At 36.0% G+C, this 19,497-nt stretch overlaps 1 protein-coding gene across 1 annotated transcript in view; it reads right to left on the reverse strand.

Moving 5' to 3' along the window:
* KNL1 (kinetochore scaffold 1) overlaps positions 1-19,497 on the reverse strand; it is a 64,472-nt gene that overhangs the window by 28,659 nt on the left and 16,316 nt on the right. The window contains 5 exon segments of the mRNA XM_070378226.1: positions 729-5,813; positions 6,696-6,748; positions 8,952-8,989; positions 11,475-11,508; positions 11,756-11,808. Coding sequence (XP_070234327.1) covers positions 729-5,813; positions 6,696-6,748; positions 8,952-8,989; positions 11,475-11,508; positions 11,756-11,808 — 5,263 coding nt within the window.

The following is a 19,497-nucleotide window of genomic DNA, read 5'->3' on the forward strand; positions in this document are numbered from 1 at the left end:
ACCTATACTTTCTAATCTTTATTTCTCCACTTACAAAACTCAGTCTACATGACAAGCCCATGAATACTAGAGTGGGTAGCCTATCCCTCCTCCAGGGAATATTCCTGACTCAGGAATCGAAGTGGAGTCTCCTGCATTGCAGGAGGATTCTTTACCAGCTGAGCCACCAGGGAAGCCTGTATTCTCCCCAAGTTATCCAAATCAGTGTTTTTAAATAAACATAAAATCTTACTTCACTTTGAGGTACTGGGTTTGATCTAGGCATTCTCCCATCCTCAAAAGAAATGGACTCTCAGCTTCTACATATTTTCATTAGTCAAGAAAATTCAGTCCATCTTTTCTTTATGCAGTCTGCATAATAAATCTTTTTATCCAAACATTTTAACACTGAAGATGACTTATCAAACTCCATGTACCCTGCCTAGAGATTTTTATATGCAAAGTCACAATGACAAATCACTAGAAGTGACAGAATATTTAGAATTACACAATCAATATTAATTTTTTCTACTTCCCATTTCATTTTTTGTGACCATTTGTCACTTCAAACTGTGTTTAAGTCTACCTGCTAGTCAATTAATTTCTTTAAGATTTTATACAGGAATATTTCTCCAGGTCTATAACTGGAAATAATTCCTGCTTACCTAACACTAAAATTAAAATTCAAGAATACTCATAATTTAAAAGAAGACAATCAAGAACATTTCTTAGTTCAAGACAGGGCTTACCTCCTGATCTTGTGCAGTATCACTAAACACAATTTCATTTTTTCTGATTTTTTTCTCATTCTGAATATCATCATCATCTTGTACCCAGGTTCTTTTTTGGCTATTGCAGGTTTCTTCCATTTTATTTTCAGAGGGTGAAGTCTCTTTTTGGTATGTCTCAGTCAAAGCCTTTTCCTCAGTATCTATGCTGATAGAGTCTGAGGAATTAATCTCACCAGGATATATAGGGAGATTTTCCTCATTTATATATTGAGATGGACTTAAGTTCAGTTTAGCTCTAACAATTCCAATGCCTGAATCCTTATTGGAAACCGGCTGAGTTTCTAAGTGATTTAAATCAGTTGTGTCTGCTGGAACCTGCTTCAGATCATCAATACCAGTGACACTACAATTTCTTTTGTTTGGCAATCTGGGCAAAAATATTCCCAAAGAACATCTCCTCATTTTATCTTTTACAGTTGTCATTAATGGTACAGAGGTGGCTTCAGCTCCATTATGTGGAATGTTATTTTCTTCATCTTTATCATCTTTAGCACTGCTAGACACTGTGTTAACATTATGTGCTTCTGTAGCTTGCACTATACTCATATCACGGTGTGCCTTATTTACTAATTCAAGCAACTGTTCTGGAGAAGGTGGTAAATGAACTGGTTGGAAATCTAAAAATTCTTCAGTTTTTCCATTTAAGTTATTCAGATTTGATTTGACACTACTACAAGTTGCAACACTGGATGCAATCACAGGATCTGACGCTTCTCGAGGATTGATAAGAGTTTGAATAACTTGCTTAGTCAAGGCTGAGTTATTGTGGAAATCTATAGCTGTATTACATTTAGCTGTTTGAATATTTTTCTTTGGTTCTTTTTTATAGGCCATAGTAAACTGTTTCCCATTATAGAGCATTGTGGAATTGTTTTCACATGTGGGTTCAGAGGAATTTCCTCCAACAATATTTAAATTATTTCCAGCTTTAGACAATATTGCTTCATCTTTATTGACACTATTCTGTCCTTGTTGAGGTAATGGAGGTAGTTGGGTTAACAGATGATGCTGAGAAACATCATCAACAAAGGTGGTCTTTAAACTGTGTTCTGCCTTATCAACAGAGGGCTCCACTTGATCCCTTGGAAGCTTAAAAGACACTGGCTTTGAGTTAAGTTTAGCCATCTTCCCTGAATCTTCACCATATACTAAAGTTTCATTTGATATTAGACTTGGGGGCTCCTTAATCAGATCTTGATCTTTTAGCACTTTTGGGGCACAATGTAACTGTCCTTGGGTATTGGTTTGAACGACTTTTTCCTTCTCTAACAAGCAAGGAACAGAATGAGACAGTCCCTCAGATTTCAAATCATCATCACTGGCTGAATTGTTTGCATAAGGAAGATCATTTTGCACTGGGCAATGACTGGCTTTTAAATCTTCATCTTTATCATGTAAGGACAAGACATTCTTTTCCAAATTACCAATAAAGGAAGTAACATTAGGTAAACAGGAATAATTATCACCAGATCCACAAATAGCAGTTGCAGGACTACCTGTAAAATCCACATTTCTTCTATCTGTACTATTTAACTGACAGCTTTCAATTTTGGCTTTTTCCAATGTATAGGCCTGGCCTACAACTTTCATGACTTCTTCATCCACAGAAGTGCTATGGAATTTGACATCTGTCTCACCTTGACCCCCAGACAATGTATTAGTAGGAACAAAGGGTATCACATTATGCTTTTGCTCACTGTGAAGAACGATTTTGTTTTCTACAGCCAGTGCTTGTTTTTTAGTGACTTCTTGAATAGAATTACCATCTTGTGGAAAAGAAACACCCAAGGTTTTTCTTTTTGCTATTCCAAATGCAGGGCACTCTTGAAGTATTTTCTCTGTGGCTTGACAATCAATGAGAACAGTGTGTGACTTAGTAACTTCCAGATCACTGTGATTATCTACAAACATAACAGTTTTGTCTGTAGTCCTAGTGGTTATTTTATCTGGTGAGAGAGGTTTATATTCTAAGGCAGTCGTGTGACTTCTGGTGATCTCCATGTCATCCTGTCCACAGGTATACAAAACAGTATTAGAAGTTCCTTCCAAAGGCACCAAATGGGAGTCCTCTCTATCTTCCAGGACACTTTTGTTATTTATTTCCACTGTACAACACTGGAGGACATCCATATCATTTTTATCATTCTTTGAAAATGCAATGGTCGTGTCATTTTTGAGTCTAAGGCTTTTCCTTCTCTGATTTTTGCCTGATAGAGGTTCATTCAGCAATATAGGCTTTTGTACATTTCTGTCATTTTTCCAAATGGTTGATTTAGACACTTCCGTGTTATCAGCTATAAATGCTTCAGCTTTCTCTAAAGGACCATGATTAGACCATTTCCCTGGTAGTGTCAGCTGGCTGACTTTTGCGACTGAATGATCCCTTTTGACATTTTGCTGGAAAAAAACACTCTCTTCAGTAGAAGTAGGGGAAACTTTTGATTTTTCTAGGCTTTTTCTTTTGGATAGTTCAAAGTCAGGTCTATCTGGAAGCACAGTTCTCTCCTTTGTTTGGCAGTCAATGAAAACAGTATGGGACTTTGTCATTTCTAGTTCATCATGATTATCTACAAACACTACAGTTTTGTCCACAGGCCTAGTAGTTGTTTTATCTGGTGAGACAGTTTTACATTCTATTGCAGTTGTGTGACTTCTGGTGACCTCCATGTCATCTTGCCCACATGCATACAAAACAGTGTTAGAATTTCCTGCCAAAGGCACCAAATGGGAATCATGTTCATCTAGTAAAGGTCTATGATTTATTTCCACTGTACAACTCTTGGTGATATCCATATCATTCTCATTTCCCTCTGAAAATACAACAGTCTTATCAACTTTTAGCCTGCCAAGACTTTTTCTTCCACAAATTTTGACGTCTTGTTTTTCATTCAGAATTCCGGATTTCTGTACATTTTTGTCTTCCAACACATCCATGATACCATTAGAAATAAACACTCCCATTTTTTCTATAGGACTTTCATTACATTTTTTAACTTTTACAGCTTTCTGTCTGTTTACTGTTGATAACTGGCTATTAGTGTTTTCTAAATTAGTCTTACTTAGTTCTAGTACTTCAGAAGGACCAAATCCAGTAATGACAGTGTGACTGTTGGTTAGATCCATATCTTCTTCCTTCTCTGAACAAATAACTTTCTTGTCAGAACAGTCAGGAATGGGATTACCTAAACATTTCCTTAGTGGCTCAGGCAGTTTAGAATTCTGGCCTAGTACAGATTTTACTGTTTGACTGTTAACAACATTATGATTTCTCATGGCAGGCCATCCTCTTGATGAAAATAATGGCTTTGAAGTAGGAAACAAAGCTTGCTCACATGAAATTGTATTTCTGTTATTTCCCAGTGGTACCTGTTTGTCAAGATCTTCACGAGAGTATACTATATTATGTTTTGTTGCTACGTCCTGGTTAGTATCAGGTGACTGAGGAGAATCTTTATCAAGAAAGGGTGAAATCTTCAAAACTTGACTTTTTTCTTTGTCCCAGGTATTAGCCGGGATGTTCTTAGATATTATGTTTTGTTGTTGGGATAGGTCAATATGATCTTTCGTCATTTTTTCCCATTCATCTGAAAGGCTTTTGCTGTGAGAGTGAGATTTACTGGTATTTTCAGATGTCAGATCATAAGATGGAAGAGGAAACTGACTTCCTAAATTAACTGTGTGACTTTTAGTCAAATCCATATCTTCATCCATGAAGATTTCAGTCCTTTTGTCAGTCAATGAAACAAATAAAGGATTTTCCGGGCTCTGCTGTAATCTTTCCTTAGATACAAGAGGAACAGAGTGACAATTTACATTTATGTCCCAATTCTCTGACACAATTATGTGATTTTGGATCATCATTTCTTTTTCAGATACTGGTGCAGTTGCTTTCTGTACATTTGTCTGAACTTGTTTAAAAATTTGATTATCGATTTTAACTGTGTGACTCTTGGTAATGTCCATGCTATCTTCTCCTGAATAAACAGTTTTCTCTCCGAGAAGAGAGCTGCCATCTGGATTGGGATACATTTTAGAATAATTATTGTCATGCTTTACCAAATTTTTCTCCTCTCTCATACTTGAGTGACACTTGGTCAGTTCCATGACATCATTACAACTAGAATAGAAAAATGTCTTATCATCTTGCATAACTGGACCAGAATATTTAGATTCTGGGATCGTGGCCAATGGTCTGATATTCTGGTTGGTAGCCTGTGTGCCTGTTTGAATTTCTGTCCCTGTAATATGACTTCTGATCATATGTATGTTACCTTCAGGGTTTAAGGAAAGGTCTTGAAAAGCATCATTCGGTTTATCCTTAAAGACTGTCTTCTGTTCTAGTGCTTTAGTTTCATAACAGGTTGAAACATCCATCATGACATCCTGAGTTTGATTTTCTATTTCAGGCAGATTATCTGCTGAAGGTAACTTCTGTACAGTGTGGCTAATTGTCAAGTCCATGAAGTCATTGCCATAAACTGTAATATCATCACCTTTAAATTCCCTTAAGGTGGCCTCACTGGATGTGGGAACAAAAGTCTGAATATTGGTTGTATGACACTGGGTAAAATTCATTCCATCATCTTGTTCTCTAAAGAGTCTAGTCATACTCCTGGTATTTTCATCTACACCAAGAGATACATGCATTTGATGTACAGAAGTGGTCTTATTTGCTTCTTTGGAATGAATAGGCATCTCAGAATTTTCTTTATCAGGTCCTGTAAAAGGAAAAGCATTTGATTTTCCTATTTTCAATCTTTTTATGAAGTCATTAAAATTTATCTTCTTTTCTGAAGAAGTGTTTTGATCTACGGAAAAATTTAATTCTTTCTTCATTCTTGAATCTTCAGTGTGGAGTTTTAAGTTAGCCAGAAACGATGTAGTATCTATCTTGGTGGACTTTTCACTTTTGGTACAATCTAAAAGGCCTTTGGTGATCATCACAGTGTGACTTGCTGTCAGGTCCATCTGGTTTTCATCTGAAAAGATGACTGTTTGGTCATTTGCATGTTTCCTTTCATGGCTGTATTCTGTCATTGAAATCTACAGCAAAAGCAAAATGTAAGGGATCAAATAAAGTGCAAACTTTTAAAAGGGTATTTTATAACATGTGCTATATAGAAAGATTATATAGGCAATCCTAAATGATGGTTTCATGATACATTGGTTTGTGTGAATCAATGGTGTGGTGAGTAGCATGTAATTTATTATTAAAATGTTTTTCTAAAGTCTATGAATACTTGCAGTTTTTGAAGGTTAATTATAATTAACCATTAACTAAAAAATGAAAAGACTGACAATACCAAATGTAACTGAAATGAAAATTATATTAGATAGGTCATTCTCATTCTAAGTAAAAAAAAAAATTAGAAGGAATAAGCTCATGATGGCTAAATTATAGTACACTCTAAGTTCTTGGGGGTTGAGTTTTCTTTGAATGCAGTGGTTTTACTTGTAAAGACATGGTCTAACACTGCTACTCAAAGTATGGTCTGTGGACCAGTGCATTACTGTCACCTGGGAGAGATGTATAGAAGTTCAGGACCTATCCCAGATCTAGGGGATAAGAATCTATATTTTAACCAAATTCTTAGATTATTCATATGCCTCATAAAGTTTGAGAATTTCTGATATAATTAACATATTTCTGTATTATTTAAACTGGAAGTGATTTAACTATACTTAGTTAATTGGGAGATAGTGAAGGACAGGGAAGCCTGGTGTGCTGCAGTTCATGGGGTCGCAAAGTGTTGGACACGATGTAGCGACTGAACAACAAGTTAACTGGAAAGGTAGGTAGCTTTTCCAGTCTATGTTGGTTCATTCTGGTAAGTAATTTCTAAATCATGTCATTAACACTAAATTTTTTGTGTTTTAAACTATCAAGCAAAATTAAAATATGAAGGCATTTGAATGAACTCATACCTCTCTCTGGGGCATCTGGGTCTGAATGGGAGCACAAAGCAATGTGTTCATTCCTATTGAGTAAAAAGAAAAACTATAGTCATGACAAATGTATATATCACAAAGAGCCTGATTTTTCTATTCATAGGAGTTTCATTAGTTACAAGTATTTACTAAGTTTTTTCGGTTACTAAGTCTTTTGTAAAGACTTAGGTATTAAATTTTACTGAGACTTTCAAATTGTCCCACTTTAGAAACAGACAGATCAGTGATTACTGTATTCTCTGCATACTGAAATTTTAGAATGTGGTAGAAATTTTTAAAGGTTGGATTCTAAAGATGGAAAGTATGGATTAATTTTTTTCCTCCTTCAAGTCTCCATTTTTATTTTCTGGATAGTAGAAGTTACACACTAAAGAGTACCAACTGCTAAGACTGAAATGTTAGGGTAACATTTTTATTCAAAAAAATGTATTTATTTGGCTACACTGGGTCTTAGTTATGGCACACATGATCTTCATTGCAGCATGTGGGACCTGATTTCCTGACTAGAGATGAAACATAGGCCTCCTGCATTGCAAACATGGAGTCTTAGCCCCTGGAGCACCAAGGAAGTCCCTGTTAGGGTAAGATTTTGAGCATCTTTTATTCTATGCTAAGGAATCTAGATGTTCCCAGATGAGATGTGCACTTTATAAAAATAATTCAAGAGAAGAAAATAGATTCAAGAGAAGATGAACCAATGAGGAAGCTACTCTAATAGTTCAGATGTAGCACTGTAGAGAGTTGAACTTGTGTTAGGGCAACAGACAGTAAGAACAGAAATAAGAGATTAGATTCAAGACACTTTAGAACTGAAATATAAAGTTTTGGGGACAAACTGGACTTTGGAAACAAGGAAGTGACTGAAGATGCTATAATAAAACAAGAAATGTATCTAAAAATACTTAGGTTTAAGACAAATCTTTAGAATATTTTCAATAGTTATGGCAACCCTGACTGAATATAATGAAGTGATGATGGGCTTTTTATTAAAGCCTTATTTACATATCAAGCTTGCATTCTTGTCATTTATTTAACAAATATTGATTCAGAACATATATATGCCCCAAAACTCAACTATATGCCAAAGCACAAAAAAACAAGACAAAGTTTCTGGACTCAAAGAATTTCTAGATTAATAAAAGAGCCAAAAATAAATACCTAAAATACAATATGATAAATTCTACAATAGACTGAAAAATAAAAAGGGTATATTGAGAGCACACATCAGAGTAACTAACTGCTTGGTTTTGATAGAGAAGGCTCAATTTAAGCCAGGACCACTTAATGTATGGTGTCAGTCTGTGAACTGCTTAATATCAATTAATTTAATATAAGGAGCTTGCAGCCACTGTAAAATTCGTTAGTAAAGCTTTACTAAGAAAAAAAAAGTCACTAACTAAACAGTAGCTTACTACCATAGTGCAAGTTCCTTTCTTATTATGGACTATAACAGTTGTGGACTGGCTACTTTGAATGGCACTTAAGTTAAGCTAAGGGAAAACCTAAGTTAAGTGAAAGATGAGAAGACTGTTAGACAAATTGGATTAGGAAGATCTCTTTAGGTAAAGGAAACAGCATTTACAAATGGACACAGTCAGAAAAAAGACCATATGGGAAAATGCAAGTAGTTATTCATGGGCCAGAGCAAAATATGCCTGTAAAGGGCCTGAGATAAAGTTGGAGAAAAAGACAAGTAAAATTATAAAAGGCTTTCTAAGTTTATGCTAAGGAGTATGGGTTTTATCCTGTAAGCAAAATAGTGTCTTTTGAACAATTTTAGGATGGAGGGTAATACAATAAGATTTCAAAATACATAGAATGAATTAGAAGGATAAGAACCTAAATACAATAGTCCAAAAAAGAATTCAAGTGAGGATTTGAATTCAAATACTGGCAGAAGGTACAGAGAATAAGTAACAGATAGGCAAGATATTTCAAAGACAGAACTGAAAGAGAATAGGGCCAAAAGAATATATGGAAAGAAGGAAAAGTTTAAAAACGACTCAATTCCTGACTTGAGTGAGTGACTGTGAATGGGAGTTCAACATAGAAATGAGGAATAGCAGGTTTGAGAGAAATATTAGTAAGTTTGTTAAATTTTAAAGAGCTTGTGTAAAGATCAATACTTTCTCTATATTTTTTGTTCACGGTACTCTTAAATATTACTTTTTAAGGAATCTAGATGAAGAGAAAAACACATGATAATAAGAAAAGTATTCTGATCATACTCACCAGTTATCTCACAGTAATTATCTTCTGGATTCTTATTCCTAAAAATTAATAAGTAATTAAAAAATCTATACTCCAGACAATTACCAAGAATTCCAACAGTTGAAAGAGGAGGGAAGGTGAAATGTTTTCACAGGATAACTGGCAGAAAACTCCAAAGATATCTTTTATTTATTTATTTATTTTTTATTTCAACTCTTTTTTTTTTTTTCTAATTTTATTTTATTTTTAAACTTTACATAATTGTATTAGTTTTGCCAAATATCAAAATGAATCCGCCACAGGTATACATGTGTTCCCCATCCTGAACCCTCCTCCCTCCTCCCTCCCCATACCATCCCTCTGGGCTAGTGCACTGGGACGACCCAAAGATATCTTTTAAAAAAGACTCATCTAGTAAGAATCCCAGGGACAGGGGAACCTGGTGGGCTGCCGTCTATGGGGTCGCACAGAGTCAGACATGACTGAAGTGACTTAGCAGCAGCATCTAATAAGTGGGCTTGCCACATAGATCAGTGGTAAAGAATATGCCTGCCAATGCAGGAGACACCCCTGGAGAAGTGGGTTTGATCCCTGGGTCAGGAAGATCCCCTGAAGAAGGAAATTGCAACCCACTTCAGTATTCTTGCCTGAAAACGCCTATGGACAGAGAAGCCTGGCAGGCTACAGTCCACAGGGACGCAAAGAATTGGACATGACTTAGCAACTGACCACATCTAATCTGGAAGAAAAAATTACAAGGCAATTAAAGGAACTTACCATTAAATTTTTTCAGAAATTTAAATATCAAGAACACTATAAAAATATGCTTAACATATGCTGCTTGCTTTTTCTTTTCTTTTTTTTTCTTAAATTTTTTTGGCTGTGCCTTGTGGCTTGCAGGATCTTAGCTCCTCAACAAAGGATTGAACTCATGCCCCCTGCAGTGGTTAGGAAGCACAGAGTCCTAACCATTGAACATCAGGGAATTCCCTAATTTTTGAGAAAAGAATGATCTTTAAAGCAGCTCATTTTCTAGGAAAAAAAGGTAAGTAAAATGAAACAACCCAAAGGTCCATCAATGGGGAGCTGACTAAACATTGGTGCTAACATACAGCATATTATAATAGACTGAGGTAGATCTATATGTAACAACATGGGAAGTGCTACAAGACATTAAGTGATCCCATTTTTGTCTTTTTTTTAAAGCTAAAGATTAACATGTAGTTAGATATATATACATATATATATATATACACACACACATATACGCTGCTGCTAAGTCGATTCAGTCGTGTCCAACTCTGTGCGACCCAATAGACGGCAGCCCACCAGGCTCCCCCGTCCCTGGGATTCTTCAGGCAAGAACACTGGAGTGGGTTGCCATTGCCTTCTCCAATGCATGAAAGTGAAAAAATAAAGTGAAGTCACTCAGTCGTGTCCGACTCCTAGAGACCCCATGGACTGCAGCCCACCAGGCCCCTCCGTCCATGGGATTTTCCAGGCAAGAGTACTGGAGTGGGTTGCCATTGCCTTTCCATATATATATATATATACATATACATACATATATATATATATATATATATATATATATATATATAAAATTTCTCCAAGGACATCCAAAATTATCAATAGTGTTTATCTGTGAGAAGCCTGAGTAATATGACCTAGAGATTTTTCTGTATAAGTATATACAGAGAATCTTTTCCTTCCAGCTCAACTCTAGTCAATTACATGGAAAAACTGATATTTATTTAACCAACCTCTTAGTGATAGACCTTTAGAATCTTTTGCATCTTACATGAAATCTCTGTGCCAAAGAGCAAGTGAAGTTAAAATCTGAAATGACATTGGCAATTGTCTTCTACAGTATATGCTCAGATGCTCAGTCATGTCTGACTCTTTGTGACTCCACGGACTGTAGCCCAACAGGGATTCTACAGGCAAGAATACTGAAGTGGGGTACCACTTCATCCTCCAGAGGATCTTCCCAACCCAGGGATCAAACTCAAGTCTCTTGTGTCTCCTGCACTGGCAAGCAGATTCTTTACCAGTAGTGCCACCTGGGAAGCCCTCTATAATATTTACCTACTACCAATGAGTGACTTTTTATCTAGATTCTTAATTGATTAGATAAACATTATATCTCAATATAGCCTAAGTTATATTTCTTTTATGAGGAAGATAAGCATCTTTCCATCTGTTCAAGCTCTATGATTATTTAATTTTTGAATTAATATTATAATAAAAACATTTAGTGAAAAAAATCTGAAGACCTGGTATTTATTGTTTTCCACTAGCGAATGTATTTTAAAGATTTACATATGAAAGTAGAATGTTTCATCCCTCTTAAGAGGATAAGCTATACTTAACAGCCATAGCAGCATATTATTATGCAAATAATGTGTTTTAAGAATTAATCCTAAGTATTACACAAAAGGGAATTAAAATAAAAAACAAAAAGAATATTAACTTTAAAAACACTTAAATAATAGGAATAAACAACATTTAAAGTATAATTTGCATCACACTTTTCTTACTTACTGTATAAACAGGACATTTTCTCCTGCTTCTGTTTCTATAAATAGAGAAAGGGTTATTAAAGTTTTTCAAAAATACAGTAATAAAGTATTAGAAAAATTACATAAGGATGTTAACAACAATAAAAAAATACTAATGCCGCACATTACCTTCTGCCCCTCACAGCTCAAGTTACACTCTTTAAGCAATAAGATAGATATTAAGTTATACCAGTTATCTGGTTAGATAACCACAGCATAATCATATAGAAAACAGATTTAGTAGGGGTTACAGAACAAATTTACCTGAAATTTCTGACTTTTTCACTATTTTCATATGAGACTCTGTCTGGAATACTCTAGAAAAGAAAATAAAGATTACTGAAAATCTGCAAGCTTTTTTTTTTTTTTTTTGACTGAACTGCATGGCTTGTGGGATCTCAGTTCGCCCACCAGGGGTTGAAGTCAGGCCACAGAAGTGACAGCCTGGAATCCTAATCCCTAGGCAACCAGGGAACTTCCCCAAATCTTCAAGTTTTAATTAGAACACTATGATGTTTTGAGATAAGTAAGATAAAGCTTTCTGATTGATTTATAAAACTTCATAGAACCTCAGTAGTAAAACCAAGTAAGAATACCACATAACAAAATCTATAGGCCAATCTCATATATGAATATTAGTGCAGAAAACCCAAAATATTAGCAAACTAATGCTGCTGCTGCTAAGTCGCTTCAGTCGTGTCTGACTCTGTGCGACCCCATAGACGGCAGCCCACCAGGGTGCCCTGTCCCTGGGATTCTCCAGGCAAGAACACTGGAGTGGGTTGCCATTTTCTTCTCCAATGCATGAAAGTAAAAAGTGAAAGTGAAGTCGCTCAGTCGTTTCTGACTCTTCGAGACCCCATGGACTGCAGCCCACCAGGCTCCTCCGTCCATGGGATTTTCCAGGCAAGAGTACTGGAGTGGGGTGCCACTGCCTTCTCCGAAACTAACGCTAGCAAAGTTATTTTATGATTAAATTGGATTTATCCCAGGAATGCAGAGATAACACAACATCCAAAAATTTATTTTATCATATTAAAGATTAAACTACTAAAAACTCAGTTATTTTAATAATTGCTCTAAAAGCATTTACAAAACCCATTCTTGTTTAAAAACAAAACAAAACCCTCAACATTGTGAATCAACTATATTCCAATAAAAATTTAAAAATAAAACTAAAAATCTGCAACAATAAAGTTAAATTTACCCAATAATACAGAGAGAATAGGCGTACTGATTTTAACAAATGTAAACAGGTTGAAGTACCCTATTAAAAATGGCTATTGACTAAATTTTTAAAAATTTTAAACTCAATCTACAACCTGCAAGTTACAAATTAAAAATATTTAAAAAAATTATCTATGGACAAACAACAGAAAAGTGAAGATAACTATGAAGTAATTAAACACATTATGTTTCATAGCAAAAAAGAATTAGAACTAAACAAGGTTGCTATTATACACTAAGAGGAAAGTTATCAATGAAAACTAACAATGAATAACCCAATTTACATGTAAAAAGTCAGAGAAAAAAAAAATGAAAGAAATACAAACAAGAAAATGCCGAAATATATTTAGATGCCTCAAGATCCAAATTTTTATTTTTACTGAAGTATAGTTGATTTATAACGCTGTGTTAGTTTCAGGTGCACAGCAAAGTGGATCATATATATATATATATATGTGTATGTATATATATATCTCTCTACTTTTTTTTAATATAATGTATATATATATCTTCTTCTTTTTTTAAGATTCTTTTCCCATATAGGCCATTATAGATTACTGAGTAGAGTTCCTTGTGCTATATAGCATGTTATTATTAGTTATCTATTTTATATATAAGATCCAAATTTTGGAACACCACACATTAAGTAGGCAAATAGTAAGTTGTAAATGTATAAAACATATTTACTAAAGCATATTTAGCAAACATATGGAGATACTTAACTGAAATGGCAAAATAGTTCTTTCCTCCATTTTCCTGTAAATTTATCTTAATTATGTTATCCCTTGCTCTCTCATTTTTTTTCAACCTATACAGTATCTATGATATAGGGAAAGCTTTCAAAGGTACAATCTGTTGCAAAAATTATTTATGAACCAAGAAAGACACATGCTTTAATAACAAAGAGTTCAATCACACAAAAACTTTAAAATATTTTCTTTAATATTGTCTAGGTAGATGAGGAAATGAAAAATAAAACATTTCAAAATGAGACGAAAAAAAGCACAAATGAGCAAAATATAGAAAAAATAGTAATGACAAATAAAATCCAAATTAAAATAACTAAGATAATAAAATCAATCAAATCAGCTAAAATTAAGTGTTAAAATATACCCTGAGGAAAAACAGGTACATTACTAAAGTTACTAAAACCAGTAACAAAAATGTAATGACTATGTAACTGCTGCTTCTTTTAAACCTGGGAATTCTACTTTGAGGAATATAATCCCAACGAAGTAACTCAAAAGAAAAAAGGTTAATTTACATAAAAATATCTAACACAGTACAAATGCTTAACAGAAAACTTGAAATAGTAATTTGTACATTAATATTCAGCGCTAGTGGTAAAGAACCCCCCTGCCAATTCAGGAGATGTTAAAAGATGAGGGTTCGATCTCTGAGTCAGGAAGATACCCTGGAGAAGGGCATAGCAACCCACTCCAGTATTCTTGACTGAAGAATCCTATGGACAGGGGAGCCTGGTGAGCTATAGTCCATAGGGTTGCAAAAAGCTGGACACAACTGAAGTGACTTAGCACGCAATTAAGTAAAATTATCCATGTCCGATCTCTCCTCAGAGAACTAAGATTTTGCAAGCCAACAAAACAATAACAACAGCAGCAGCAACAACATGTGAAGGAAAAGTCAGTCTGAAACAAAGTGGAGAAAGTGAGTTATTAAATCAAACCTAGGCCACAGTTCGGAGAAGGCAATGGCACCCTACTCCAGTACTCTTGCCTGGAAAATCCCATGGATGGAGGAGCCTGGTGGGCTGCAGTCCATGGGGTCGCTAAGAGTCGGACATGACTGAGCGACTTCACTTTGACTTTTCATTTTCATGCATTGGAGAAGGAAATGGCAACCCACTCCAGTGTTCTTGCCTGGAGAATCCCAGGGACAGGGGAGCCTGGTGGGCTGCTGTCTATGGGGTCGCACAGTCGGACAAGACTGAAGCGACTTAGCAGCAGCAGCAGTAGCAGGCCACAGTTATTCAGGGAGTATACAGAGAGTACAAATAGAATCTTTTAAGACATTCAATAATAGGTGTGTATATATTTACTGTGGAGGTAGATTCATTAGGTTTCATAGCCTGGTGCCTTTAAACATTCTGAATTATAACTAATAGTTCAGATTCATAACTAATAGTTCAGATTCCATGATCAGCAAGCCATATTTACAGTATAATTTATTTTCTTAGGTAGAATGCCTTTGAGGAATGTATTGATGTACTCATATAAGGGTTCTGATTCATTTGTTTCTCATGATATATTTAGTAGTGAAGTGAAGAAATGGTTAGTCACTCACTCGTGTCCGACTCTTTGCAATCCCATGGACTGTAGCCTGCCAGGCTTCTCTATTCACAGAATTCTCTAGGCAAGAATACTGGAGTGGGTAGCCATTCCCTTCTCCAGGGGATATTCCTGACCCAGGGATTGAACCCAGGTCTCCTGTAATGCAGGCAGATTCTTTACCATCTGAGCCACCAAGGAAGCCCATATTTAGTAGTAGCATTCTTATTTACAAACAAATCTCTAGTGAATCTCTTTAATACAAGCCCATTTCTAAAAGATCCACCCAGTTTGGTACAGGGAAAAAAAAATAGTAGTCTGCAAAACCAAGTTCAGGATTTAGGAAGATAGTGGCAACTTCACCAAGGAATATACCACCAAGGGAAGCCTACTGGCAGGCAATAGCTAGCCTTCCCCGGTAATACCAAATCTTATGTCTCTCCCACCCCCCACCCTTGGAATTCAATACATATAAAACATTGACAACTCATGTTTATCCATAAAGGCATTAATTGACTTACAGATAAAAGATAAACAGAAAACAGCAATAAAACAATTACAATTACTATGAGTCAACAACAACAAATTTATATTTCAGAAGACACCTACTGTTTGGAACTACTCAGTTAACAGAAAGATGTCACACAGTGTCTGCTAAGAGGGAACTCCCTACTTCACCCCTTACCAACATCTACTTACTCTTCCTCTAAGGAAAAGAAGAAAACATTTTCCCAGCAGCCCTACAACTGAAATCCTGGGCATCCTAGTGCAAAATCATGTTTTATGTGGCAACTGCAGAACTGAATTTCTTTCATCTGTCTGATCCTAAAGGTTTATTAAGGTAAAGAATTTGGAGGAGACAGAGGAACAAATGAGGAATGGGAAATAATGGAGATTAAAGCCCAGGACTTGCCTAGAAGATTTCTGGACATGAAAACAATCAAGTCTCATCCAAAACTGTTCAAATCCAAGGTTAAATTGATCTAGGAACTCATCTCACTATAGGCCAAGTCAAAGCAGTCTAAATTATACAGAAAATAAAATTTGAAGGTGGTGATATTAAATAGACAGTCTGTCTTTACAATAGCTAAAAAGAAAGCCTATTTATAGAAAAACAGCTACCCTGGAATACCACCACATCCCCTCCTCCTCCACAGAAATGTCTTGAAAATAACTGGTTCAGGAACACCCAACATATTCAATGATGAGGAAAAAGCATACAATCCAGAAAGACACCAAAGATTAAAAGAAAGCAAAGCATAATATACTTTATTAACATAAAAAAAATACTGAGAAAAATGTCCCAAAGATGATGAAAACTATATGCACAGTTTGCTATGGATTTAAAAAGCATAACAAAGCAATCATCTCTCTGAAAGGCAGAAATGCAAGAACTCAAGGAAAAGATAAGAAGACAGAAAATGACACACAAATAGATGAAATTAATGAAAGAAGCAGAAGAAAAAATATAATCATCAACAGAAAGAAGGTGAAACTGGAAGAGTCAGAGTGAGTAAGTACTTTGGAAAATATGATAAAGAACAGAAAAATTTAACTAAACAAAGTAAAAGAAAATAAAAGGAATTAAGAGAGACTATAACACAGAAAAGCAAAGATTATAAACATTGTATTTATAAAGTATTGAGTCCCTAGTGAAAAGGCAAAAAGATATGACACTGAAAGATGAACTCCCCAGGTTGACAGGTGCCCAATATGCTACTGGAGAAGAATGGAGAAATCACTCCAGAAAGAAAGAAGACATGGAGCCAAAGCGAAAACAATGCCCAGTTGTGGATATGACTGGTGATGGACGTAAAGTCTGATGCTATAAAGAACAATATTGCATAGGAACCTGGAACGTTAGGTCCATGAATCAAGGTAAATTGGAAGTGGTCAAACAGGAGATGGCAAGTGTGAACCTCGACGTTTTAGTAATCAGTGAACTAAAATTCACTGGAAGGGGTGAGTTTAATTCAGATGACCATTATATCTACTACTGTGGGCAAGAATCCCTTAGAAGAAATGGAGTAGCCATCATAGTTAACAAGAGTCCAAAATGTGGTACTTGGGTGCAATCTCAAAAATGATAGAGTCATCTCTGTTTGAAGGCAAACCATTCAATATCACAGTAATCCACGTCTATGCCCTAACCACTAATGCTGAAGAAGCTGAATTTGAACAGTTCTACGATGACCTACAAGACCTTCTAGAACTAACACCTAAAAAAGATGTCCTTTTCATCATAGGGGACTGGAATGCAAAAGTAGGAAGTCAAGAGATACTTGGAGTAATAAGAAAGTTTGGGCTTGGAATACAAAATGAATCAGGGCAAAGGCTAACAGAGTTTTGCCAAGAGAATGCACTGGTCATAGCAAACACCCTCTTCCAACAACACAAGAAAAGACTCTACACATGGACATCACCAGATGGTCAATACCAAAATCAGATCGATTACATTCTTTGTGGCAGAAAATGGAGAAGCTCCATAGAGTCAAAAAAATAAGACCGGGAGCTGACTGTGGCTCAGATCATGAACTCCTTGCAAAATTCAGACTTAAACTGAAGAAAGTAGGGAAAACCACTAGGCTATTCAGGTATGACCTAAATCAAATCCTTTATGATTATACAGTGGAAGTGACAAACAGATTCAAGGAATTAGATTTGATAGAGCACCTGAAGAACTATGGAAGGAAGTTCGTGACATTGTATAGGAGGCGGTGATCAAGACCATCCCCAAGAAAAAGAAATGCAAAAAGGCAAAATGTTTGACCGAGGAGGCCTTACAAATAGCTGAGAAAAGAAGAGAAGCAAACGGCAAAAGAGAAAAGGAAAGATATATCCATCTGAATGCAGAGTTTCAAAGAATAGCAAAGAGAGATAAGAAAGCATTCCTCAGTGATCGTAAAGATCTCTTCAAGAAAATTAGAGATACCAAGGGAACATTTCATGCAAAGATGGGCTCAATAAAGGACAGAAATGGTATGGACCTAACAGAAGCAGAAGATCTTAAGAAGAGGTGGCAAGAATACACAGAAGAACTATGCAAAAAAGATCTTCATGACCCAGATAACCACGATGGTGTGATCACTCACCTAGAGCCAGACATCCTGAAATGCGAAGTCAAGTGGGCCTTAGGAGCATCACTATGAACAAGGCTAGTGGAGGTGATGGAATTCCAGGTGAGCTATTTCAAGTCCTAAAAGATGATGCTGTGAAAGTGCTGCATTCAATGTGCCAGCAAATTTGGAAAACTCAGCAGTGGCCACAGGACTGGAAAAGATCAGTTTTCATTCCAATCCCAAAGAAAGGCAATGCCAAAGAATGTTCAAACTACTACACAACTGCACTCATCTCACATGCTAGCTCAAAATTCTCCAAGAGAGGCTTCAACAGTACATGAACGAGAACTTCCATATGTTCAAGCTATATTTGAAAAAGGCAGAGAAACCAGAGATCAAATTGTCAACATCTGTTGAATCATAAAAAAAGCAAGAGAGTTCCAGGAAAACATCTACTTCTGCTTTATTGACTACACCAAAGCCTTTGACTGTGTGGACCAAAACAAACTGTAAAATTCTTAAAGAGATGGAAACACCAGACCACCTTACCTGCCTCTTGAGCAATCTGTATGCAGGTCAGGAAGCAACAGTTAGAACTGGACATGGAACAATAGACTGGTTCCAAATAGGAAAAGGAAGTACGTCAAGGCTGTATATTGTTACCCTACTTATTTAACTTATATGTAGAGTACATCATGAGAAATGCCAGGCTGGATGAAGTACAAGCTGGAATCAAAATTGCAGGGAGAAACATCAATAACCTCAGATATACAGATGACACCACCCTTGTGGCAGAATGTAAAGAAGATAAAGAGCCTCTTGATGAAAGTGAAACAGGAGAGGGAAAAAGTTGGCTGAAAACTCAACATTCAGAAAAAGAACATCATGGCATCTGGTCCCATCACTTCATGGCAAATAGATAGGGAAACACTGGAAACAGTGACAGACTTTATGTTGGGGGGCTCCAAAATCACTGCAGATGGTGATTGCAGCCGTGAAATTAAAAGACACTTGCTCCTTGAAAGAAAAGCTATGACCAAGCTAGACAGTATATTAAAAAGCAGAGACATTACATTGCCAACAAAGGTCTGTCTAGTCAAAGCTGTGGTTTTTCCAGTAGTCATATATGGATGTGAGAGTTAGACTATAGAGAAAGCTGAATGCTGAAGAATTGATGCTTTTGAACTGTGGTGTTGGAGAGGACTCTTGAGAGCCCTTTGGACTGCAAGGAGATCCAACCAGTCCATCCTAAAGGAAATCAGTCCTGAATATTCATTGAAATGACTGATGCTGAAACTGAACCTCCGACACTTTGGCCACCTGATTCGAAGAACTGACTCATTTGAAAAGACCCTGATGCTGGGAAAGATTGAAGGCAAAAGGAGAAGGGGACAACAGAGGATGAGATGGTTGGATGGCATCACCAACTGGA

Source organism: Bos mutus, chromosome 10 (genome assembly GCF_027580195.1).
Source record: "Bos mutus isolate GX-2022 chromosome 10, NWIPB_WYAK_1.1, whole genome shotgun sequence".
NCBI lineage: Eukaryota > Metazoa > Chordata > Mammalia > Artiodactyla > Bovidae > Bos > Bos mutus.